This window comes from Apiospora marii (genome assembly GCF_038362585.1).
Source record: "Apiospora marii strain CBS 49790 chromosome Unknown utg000003l_segment0_segment0, whole genome shotgun sequence".
NCBI classification, from domain to species: Eukaryota; Fungi; Ascomycota; class Sordariomycetes; order Amphisphaeriales; family Apiosporaceae; genus Apiospora; species Apiospora marii.
The window spans coordinates 5858165-5868459 of record NW_027117374.1 but is presented as its reverse complement, the minus strand read 5'-3'; the positions used below and the strand labels follow the sequence as shown (position 1 = coordinate 5868459).

The 10295-nt window shown below is 51.8% G+C and overlaps 3 protein-coding genes across 3 annotated transcripts; 1 reads left to right on the top strand and 2 right to left on the bottom strand.

Annotated features, from left to right (window-relative positions):
* Window positions 1-2853: 2853 nt before the first annotated feature.
* On the top strand, window positions 2854-3116 carry PG985_005397 (uncharacterized protein; the record flags this gene model as incomplete). Its single annotated transcript, XM_066825166.1, has 2 exons — window positions 2854-3056; window positions 3110-3116. 2 exons carry the CDS (start codon window positions 2854-2856, stop codon window positions 3114-3116), a joined length of 210 nt encoding a protein of 69 aa, XP_066688326.1.
* Window positions 3117-3281: 165 nt separating this feature from the next.
* PG985_005396 (uncharacterized protein) lies at window positions 3282-4200 on the bottom strand (the record flags this gene model as incomplete). The annotated part of the gene is made up of 2 exons (XM_066825165.1): window positions 3282-3781; window positions 3882-4200. The coding sequence occupies 2 exons, from the start codon at window positions 4198-4200 to the stop codon at window positions 3282-3284; spliced, it is 819 nt and encodes a 272-aa protein (XP_066688325.1).
* A 1255-nt stretch (window positions 4201-5455) lies between these two features.
* On the bottom strand, window positions 5456-10234 carry PG985_005395 (uncharacterized protein; the record flags this gene model as incomplete). Its single annotated transcript, XM_066825164.1, has 8 exons — window positions 5456-5921; window positions 6515-7675; window positions 7734-8018; window positions 8067-8175; window positions 8226-8819; window positions 8875-9521; window positions 9605-9630; window positions 9851-10234. 8 exons carry the CDS (start codon window positions 10232-10234, stop codon window positions 5456-5458), a joined length of 3672 nt encoding a protein of 1223 aa, XP_066688324.1.
* Between the last annotated feature and the right edge of the window lie 61 nt (window positions 10235-10295).

Genomic DNA, 10295 nt, shown 5'->3' with positions numbered 1-10295 from the left:
GATGGCGTTTCGATAGATTCCAAAAGTCTAAAGAAAGGCGGAATCGATGGTGCTTTGACTTACGGTGAAGAGTTCTTGGGGGTATCATGGCCTTTTATGTTGACGGACGCTTTCAAGGTAGGTACTTGATTCCTGGCGTTCAAATAGTGTTGGGGGTCTCGTCGCCGGACATTTGCTGTGGGCTCTTTATCCACTCTAGGCAACCCTGTGGATCCAACTTACTTGCTAGCCTCCGAGACTTTGGTTAGGGATACTGAACTGGACTAACGTAGTCTTGATTCACTCTAATTTTCAGCATGAAAATACTAGTGCTTTATGTAATTGGATATTATATGCCCAAAGGCATTACGTAGGTTGCAGTAAGTCTATATCCAGACGCCAGTTCTGAAGATCACTGCGGGGCAAAGTTTGTCATAGTTTGGCAAAGCTAGATCAAAATGCACTGCGAGGAATGCCAGATATGTTGATAAGGCCATCATTACCACATATCGCCGTATGATTGCTTCCGCAAGGCAACTTGAAAATTTCCTGCGAGGCGGTGTTAGTCGGTATCGACTGCCGACTCGTTACGGCAATAGCACGGATCTCTGTTGCTGTAGGCGAAGTAACTATACTCATGGGGCAGGCGCAGGTAGTGACAGGTGCCAAACGGCCCCCTCACCATTTCACTGCAAACTTAGCACTGCAGGCGTCGTTAGACGCGCTTAAGGCCGACTTATCACGTGCTTCGAAATGTGTACAGGTCCTACAGCAACAACCACCAAAAACGTTAATACAAAATGACCCTAGGAATATTGAGCGATACAGGTCATCCTATACACTTGACTTTTAACAAAACACTTCATCGAACGGTGCGCACGTATTAGAAAAACAGGTGGCCTCACCTTAATCGAGCTGCAGGAGCTAGAATTGCCTTGAGCCCCCTACCACGCGTTATCTTCATTTGAATATGGGAAACCGTACCCAACTGGCAGAAACACGCGCTGTTTCATTCCATTCTCGAAAGCAGAATCAAATTATTTCTTGATTTCTGGACCTGAGATCACCGATACGTGAACGAAGCTATCATGCCATTGAGCAGCTACGTTACACAGCTTGTCAGTGCAGAACTGAATTGGCTTGATACTTCCAAGGCTTTGGAAATTTGTTTTCACTCTCAATTCTACGGGCCGTCAGTGCCAGAGAATTCTGTGGATATCATGGGAGTGGTTAGTGCATTTTGATCGTAATCGGGACCTGTACATAAGGACATACTTACATATGATGTTACTGCCACGCTGTTCACACCATAGGCTCAGTAAGCACATCGTACCAGTGGAGCCGGGGTCTCGACCATTCGTATGATCTCTGCCCAGCCACGTTGTTCCTGTCTTCTTAGGGCTAAATTTGCAGTGAAGAGTTCAAATGTGACAACTCGAGGTAAAATGAATCATTCTCTCTTTTGCGACCTGGAAAACATATATAATAGCCCCCAAGCGTCTATCGCTAAGCTGATATCCCCCTGATATGATTATCGTCGATGGTCTAGGATCCTCAAAGCAGTCGCCACAAGCGCACTGTAGAGTTGGGAAAGCGATCAAGTCGGAATAACAGGTCTCAAGGGAGCCATGACTGTTGGTTGTCAAGAAATAAACTGCATAGAGCTCGCACCTGCCAAAGGCCCTTGAGTACCCGACCGCACGACAATCACCAGCACAGCCACGTACGTCGCCGTAGCCGTCAACTTTACGCTCGCCGGTGACCAGGAACGGAACCCGTGGGGACTTGCTCCCCAGTCTCTGAAGTCGTCACCACGATCTGCAAGAGAGCAAGCATCTTTCGCTTCCCGATTGATTTCTTCTTGTCTTCTTCGCCGAGAGGGCCGGCGTGGCCGTCATCTTCCGACGCCGCCCACCATTTTGATTCGGCGGTCCCTTTTCTCCACAGCGGGCCTTATGCCGATCCGGGGAAGCCACCTACCAAGTTGGGTTCCTCCACTCATGCGATGAACGAGGATACCACTGGGGCAAACATGCTAGAACGATGTACCGTTGAAAGCGATGCCACTTTCTAAATCAGGGACAGGACTGTCTGCCAAACGCCCCGGCAGAATTAAGTTCCGTCTTAAAGACTCGATATATGATTCATCGCCAAGCTTCTGACTCGCACTCGGCCATGCAAGCCCCATGCCTGGCCAGGGCGTAGGGCAGCGAATACCACGGTTCTCACCCAAGACGTATTCGTGCATAATCAGTCAGCGTGAAGAATTCTTGGGTAAGCATCAGTAATTTCCTAATGCCACGTCCCAATGCAGCATACTTCGGGGACGTCGACGCTTCCAGGCGCCACCGCCCATTGTCGTCGTCGGCATACATGCGCAAGACCCACTTACCCCGGTCCCGTCCGACCGTTCTGGCAAGGATGAACCGTCTGGCAGGGATGGGGAGCAAGGCAATGCAATACCGGCATGGGAGGAGTTGCGATTACAGCAATTCGGCCTAGATGTGCAGGGCCGACGTGACGCTGTTGTCGCATTGTCCTGGCAGCAGCTCCTATAGAAGGATGAGGGGTAGGTCCCGATGCCCCCATCAACAGGTGATCTTGACAGTCTTGGCGGTCGGTTTATCCACTACAATAGCCGCCGGCGTCCAATATGCGCAGTCGTATAGCCAGGGCTCCTCGCCAGGTTCAGTGCTCCCCCTCCACCAATTCGAAAGCCGGAGACTGTCTATAAAGGAGGCAGTATTCCTCCGCCATCCCCAGCATTTCTGGTGTCTTAGCACTTCATCACTGCCACGACTTTTACTATTGAAGTCTGTGCAATTCAAGCCCCTTGGCAATTCCCAGCCCTTTTATCGACTCGAATAGCCCAACATGCAGTTTCCCTTGCACGCCATCTTCGCCGTCTCGGCCATGGTTTCGCTCGCCGCGGCCCAGGGCAATGGATTGTGCGAACTACGGGGCGAGCATGACACATGTTCCGGCGAGTTCTCCAAGGAATGCGACAACATCAGTGGGACCGGCGGTAGATGGTGGACCTGTTGCTTGCCCACCGTTCATTGCTGGTCGGACGACCAGTAAGTAGTAGCGTTTCTCTTCTCTTTCTACGATCGTTACTAATGATGTACAGTCTCTAGTTTGAGGCGCCGTCGGGGACCACTTGTATCGGTCGCGCAGGGTATGTCAGCTTATCAAAGCATGAGGGGGTGGAAAGCTCTTTCTTCCGTTTCTTGACACATGGGAAAAGCCAGACAGGGGGTTCTATTTAATGTAATTCGATCATTTATATATATGACAATTTGCTACCGCGTCAAACTCCCACCTCCCAAAGGCGCCTGAGTGCCCAACCCCACGAAAACCACGAGCACAGCCGCATACGCCGCCGTGGCCGACATGACGTCCTTAGCTTTGTCGAGGTACGCGGCCATCAGCAACCCAAAGAACACGACAAACAAGGTTGTCGACATTAGCGAGGTGTTTAGGTCGTTGCGCTTCACCATGAGCCACATGGGCCCGACCAGCAGCGCCCCGCCCAGCGCCGCCATGGCGAGCCGCTGCTTGAGGTCCACCAATGCCGACTGCGCCACGTTGGCCAAGCGCGTGCCGCCGATGGGCTGCGAGTCCTCTTCCCAGGGGGCCGGCACGCCGATGGTCTCGAGGGGTTTGTCGTCGAACTCTTCGCTGTCGTCGAGGATGGTGCGCATGACGTAGTCGTCGATCTTCCGCTCGCCGGTGACCAGGAACGGATCCCGTGGGGACTTGCTCCGCTTGACTATGTAGTCGTAGTCCTTGATTGCCTCAACTGCATCAAAATGAAAAACATGTCCATTTAGCTGAGCTCCTCGTGTTGAATTCAACATGACAAAATGTGGAAAATGGGTAAAAGAAAAGAGGTCTCCTACCAAACGATTTGAGATCTTGGGCCCAATTGGGTGGGTCGTGGTCGTGGTATCGCATATCGACCACAGCCCTCACGAGTTTGCACTGCAGCTTGCGCAGCTGCATCCTCTGGAGCTCCGCCAAGCTGATTCTCCAGCTGTGGCCCTGGTCAGACGGCCCCCGGCACTCCTCGGCGCTTTTCTCCGAGGTTGATGTCTTTGCTGTTTGCTTCGCCCAGAACAGCCGGAGTCGCTCGGAAAATGTCGGGCGCTCCTTCCGTTCGATGCGGCAAATGAGGCCATATTTGTGGTGATGAAAAGCCCCAGGATCCCAGATCATCATCTTCTTCATCGGCATCCGCGGCGGTTACGGCATCGGTATGTCGTGATACCGGGCGGCTAAAGGCAAAACGGTCCACAGTACTGTGGGTGAATGCGTCCGAAACGGGAGTGCATGGTACGACTGGATGCTGACTGCCATGGCTGCTTCTGTGGTAACTACAGAAGGGCCTGTGCGGGCTTTGAGGCCTGCTGCTAGCGCGCGAAGTCGGTGCTCTGGACCTCCGTCGGCCAACAATCAAGTCGTGCAGTGATGTTGACGCCGAGGCCAGCGTCCTGAGTTCTTAGTATGGTCCAAGCAAAAAGAATTTGGCTTCTTACCCAATATAAGGAGGGAAGGTCGAGTCCCCAGCACCGACACCGGCGGCTCTTTCGAGATCTAGACTAGACCCACGTCTCATGAAAGACATGTCGAGAAGCTAATATGATAGTTGTCTGTAATACGATTGTTGCGTCATGGAGTATGCTTGGTCACTGCCAAATTATATACTATCCTGTCAAACGGCCATGGTATGTGGTAGTGTCTCTTATGCTACCAGATCAAGCTGGGGGGGTTAGTAGCGCGATTCCAACGCCCAAGCAGCCCCTGTGACCAGAACAAGGTTCGTAGCCGTCGACTTGGCGACCGTTAGCATGAGGCTGGGATGATTAAGCTTTGTTGGCACTGACGGCCGAGACCCTTCCTTTTCCATCTGCTTGGTACATACCGCTCAAGCGCCACACGCGACGCTACGTCCGAGCGTAAGCGCTTGATGGTTGGGTAACGCGCCAAAGACAGCCAATACCCTGCCACTCATCTACTGACGCCCCGGCCGTTATCGATATGCTATTATTAGCTACTGCAATCGCCCACCATCTTACCCATCTTGACGGTTAGCTCGAAGCTGGGGTTGAGTTCACGCTACGGGAATCTGCATGCACTCCCAGCCCCGGAGTGATGCAACTAGCCATGAAAAGCTATCAGTCGCCAGATCTGACCTGCGCTGTGACAGTGTCACGTCCCAGAGGGCAGTTCCAGTCTCACGATGCAACGGGCAGTCTACAATAGCAACTCGGTGCAGAGTGCATAATAAAACCGCAAAGATGCTCTGACTCGTCTAGCTTCGATTTCATCTTATCTCAGTACGATCTCAGCACCAATACTCTTTAACGATATCTAGACATTAGATCAACCCCTTTCTCACCGCTTGCAGTAACAGTAATAAAACGTTGTTCATTTCAAAATCTCGATCACATCTTTTCTTCCCTTCCACTCAGACTCAGACTTGACACATAGACACACGAAAACAAGCAACATCCCACCAACCGCTAAGATGGTCTCGTCTCCCGCAGGCCTGGGAGTCTGGGTCGCCCACAACCAGTACAGAGACCAGCGGGTGCACATCGACTTCCGCACCCGCGCCCAAGCCGACGCCTACCTGGACCGCATCAGCCGGACGAGCATAGTCCGCACCGAAAATTTGGCGCTTGAGAGAGCAGGCCCCACCGAGGTCTCGCTGCGCCTTCCGTTCAGGGTCTCCAAGATCGTCGCCAGCACGACCTGCCGGGGCTTCTACCTGGTGTTCACCGACACCGAGTTGGCTCGTGACTGGGTTGCGAGTCTCTTGATATGGAAGACCGTGCCGGGGCAGGAACGTTGGGTATACGTGGATCGATTCATCTCGGATCGAGGGTTGGCTCGATTGCTGGACCGGGGCCCAGACCGCGGTCCGGGGGCTCGAGTTGCTTTGGTGGCAGTGCACAATAGAGTCTTGTTCCGCATGAGACATTGAACAGCGACCTCAGTAGCCGGCTCATACATGAACAGCCGTTTAAAGCGATGCCCCGATATGGTGTCATTCTTAATATTCCTAGCCTCTTTGTATATACATGTACTTACTTAACAAGACTTTTGTTCCTGAGGCAACTGCACTAGCGCGATACAAAGTACGAGTGGCTCTCCCTGAAAAGTACTCATCAAAGCAATTGTTTGACTTCACTGCAATTTTGGTGTTATCGGGCCCGAGAGGAAAAACACTCATCAAAGCAATTGTCTGACTTCACTGCAATTTTGGCGTTATCGGGCCCGAGAAAAAAAACACTCATCAAAGGGCCCGAGAAACGTGCATCCATTCCTGGGCCCAGAGGAAACGCAATTGACCAATAGAAACTCGGATTGGCAATATCATGTAAGCTCCTGATGCGCCTAATGTAGCATGGATCCCATATCAATTTTAATGAATACATTCGTCTAATGCCTTCCCCTCATATGCAACTTCTCATGCCTCTGCCGATCACTCGGCCGCGTGAACGCCTTTACACATGTCCGACAAGCATACCTCCGTGTCCCGTTATGCGTATCCAAATGCGCATCCAAGTTCGCCTTGCGCGTGTACTTCTTGTCGCATCCCGCAAACGTGCAGCCATACTTGGCGCGCGCCTCGATGTCCTCGGCCGAAGCCCTGACGTTGCCGGTGGCGAACGCATTCAGCCCGTCCTCGGCGGCGTCGGGGTGGTAGGTCCGGACGTGCCGCTCGCAGTCCTTCTTGTTGGCGAAGCCGAACGGGGCCACCGAGCAGTTGTTCACGGGGCAGTGGTAGGGGCGGTCGTGTCGATTGAGGTGTTTCTCTAGCTCGTCGTTTGTGGCGAAACCCTCGCAGAAGTACACGCAGGGGACGCGGTCGCATTTGTACAGTTTCTGGCCGTACATGTCAAGAATGGACATCTGGTTCGGGGTCGCGATATCATCTTCCAGTGACATCGCCTGGATGGTCTTGCGGGTGAGTTCCAGTGAGGTGCGCAGTTGTGCAAGCGATAGCTTCTCGCGCTCCTTGGAGTCTACATGTCTCCGATGGCTGTATATGTGCTCCCACAGCGGCGCAAGTAGTCGATACAGCTCCGGGAAACACTTGAAAGGGCCGCAGAACTCCGCTGGATCGCCCGTAGGGTCTGGCGATCTTGAGGAGACAGATGATGGGGATGGAGAAGGGGAGAGCCCTACAGGGGATCGCGGTGGGTGAAGATAGGCCGGGTCAAACCCATTGTTTCCCGGGGTGGCGAAAGGCTGGGATGAAGGCCCCGCCAAGCCAGCGGGCGTATACATGGGGTAGAAGGAAGTGAAATACGGCACTGGGAGCAATCCGTTTCCGGGTTCGGACCCGCCCAAGTCTCGTTCCGGAACCTTGATTTCCGAATAGAAGTCCACGAAACGTTGGAGTGTCGGGACGAGTTGTTGGCTAAGAGCGAGCACCTCGTGGGGCTTACTCTCAAGCAGTGGCACCGAGACTGTCGTTATCAACTGCTGCAAATGGTGCCCCCATTCAGAAGCAGCATAATCTTGCATTGCATAATACCCGCTTTGGGTATGAGACTGACGGCCAGCCTCATCGAGATCGGCCTTGAAACAATCCAGGGCAAGGTAGTTGAGACACTTGGTTGTCGCGTCGTAATCGATGGAAACGGCGTTCAGACCTTTGTTTTGCTTCCCAGACCGTATATAGCTGAAAGGAAGGTCAACCAAAATGGGTATCACAAACGCTTGCTTGGGGTTTGACTTACGCTCTTGTTGTAGCATGTGTGAATTCCAGCCGCATGACATCATCTTCGTCACGAACTGCCCGTACGAGCGGACCACACAGGTCCGATATCCGTATGTCTTCATGTAACCGGTATCTGGGATCGATACGTACGCCGCGAAAGTCCAGTTGGATGGACAATGCAGCTTGGAGCTCATGCCATTGCAATGGTCGCTGTGCTCCTGCCAGCCAACTAAGGATATTCCTGGCCATCATCCAACTGTTTGCATGAAGGCTTGTCCTCAGTCGTTCAATTATCTTCTTGTATCTTGTCTTGGTCAGTATCGAGATAATTTGCAATGGGGTAATGACTCACGCATCGGCAAGATCTGATGGGAGATTCTTAGCTAACTCGCCCTGGTAAAACATCATATTGGGCTGCTGTAGTAAGTTTTCGACGGTCAAAGTAGCATAAAGGAACATTCCTGGCCCAAGTCAGATGTAAACAGTGTGGTTCTTGAATGGATTTACTTACCCTCTGCTCGTGTGTATACCAATTGAATCAGGTTTTGTACCTGGGCCTCACCAATCTGGGTCTTCGCCTGTATCTCTGGAGCCTTTGTTTCAAGATATCGTCGGATATCCTGATCTGTGTCTTCGGGGAGCAAATCCAGGGGTGTTGCTACCAGTGATGCTTGGATTGCGTTCCTGATATCGCCCACATCCTGGCTGACCAGAAGAACACGAAGTTTACCGGGCTTGGAAGTAGCAGTCTTCTCGACCATAGCTCTCCAGAAATCAAGAATGATCTTTCGTTCCCCTGGTTCGCATTCGTCTAGCCCGTCAATGATGACAAATTGGTTGACATCATACTCACAGAGAGCCTCCAGAAGTTGCTTCGCAACATTCACCTGATCGAGGAACTCCTGGCGCCCTTCAATTCGCATTTTGTTGCAATACGGGAGTAGTTCCTGATTAGAGCCTGCCATCTGCAAGAGGATGCCCTTCAGTACAGACAAACTGCTGCTCTGGTGGGAAACATGTTCGCGGCAGTAGAAGTAGCTGGTGTCGAACCCTTGAAACTGTTTCTTGCACATCTCAATGATATGCGAAGTTAGGATGGTTTTGCCTGGGGCAAGAGTCAGTCCGAGCTTCGCCAAGATCATTACTGGAGTTTCACTCACCCGCACCCATCTTCCCGTTCAACCAGACTAAAGAAGCTATCGGATTTTCGTCGTTCATCCAGCTGAATATCTTGTGGTTGTCGAAGATCCACGAGCCCGTGTTTGGGGCCTGCACCGAACAAAAGATCTCTTGCTGCCTAGCCTGAGACATGCCAGGGGTAGACATCCACCTCAGTACATCATTCCTCTGGTTCTCCTTGCGTTCCGCCTCCCACTGCTCAAATCGCTTGTTCATGTTTTCCCTAAGGTGCTTGAACATGGTAACAAGCGTGCCAAGGACTCGTCGGTCATCGACCGATCGAATGACGTGGTCATTGAGTTGCTTGCGAATATCTTTCCACACCTCGTTGTGAAGTGACACTTCCTGATCTTGAGACATATGCCGGCCGCTCTTCTTTCGGTCTTCGTTCAGCTGTGCAAGGAAGTCGCCGAGACGGCGATCGATGTCGGTGAAAGCAGGCAATCGGTCGATGAGCTGTTGGATATTTTCTGCATTTCTCTCCGCCTGTTCAATGTGCCCTTCGACTCGGGAAAAGAAGTCCGCGTCATGCTGTCGCTGCCATGCATCATAGAGTATTCCCAGGACTTCAGAGTGCGTCTCGAAGTTAATCAAAGTGGCTTTAAGTTCACCTTGGCAATCCTTCCACCTGGATTCAAATGTTTTCTTCCACCCTACACGATTAGTACTTGATTAGCCAAGGTCTATCTTTTCCATTGGAGGTACACTTACCCTTCCCATCCAGTAGCTTCACGACTCTTTGATGGAATTTCAGCAGGTCAAGGTACATGAACTCGAGATACTTGACAACTTCACATCTCTTCTTAATAAGTTCCTCGTAGTGTTTGATATCTGGTACACAGTTTGCCGAACGCGTGGTATGCAGTTAAGATGTTGTCTAACGCTTTGCTGTCTTCCGCCGATGTCTGTTGTCTGAGGTAAGAAACATGTTCAAAGATGTTTGACGGCTAGATTTACCTTGACGAGAATATAAAACGCTGGCCCCCAGATCCAAGGGGATAACACAGACGATTCATCGCCCCACATGATGGCTTTTTGGCAGAGCTCGTCAAAATCGCCCATCTTCTCAAGAAAGAACTGCATCCTAGAGAAACCGACCATGGCCTTCTGTCGCTCTTGTTCTTTTTGGATTGAGAGAATCTTCCGTTTGACATGCTCTAGAGTGGTCCTGCCAAACTCATCCACCTGGGTCAGAGATAGACCTGCCTTGAAATCTTCCAGCGCTTCCTTGAGCACTCCATTCACTGAAGATGCAATGGACCCCATCCCATTGCTAGTGTTCGCGGCCGCTTCATCATCAAGTGAACGAGGATAAGGCTCTACACCTGAAACGAGCGCCATGGGCAATGATTGCAGAGCATCACTCAGTTTTCACCACATTCGTGGCTCGGAGGAGCGACGG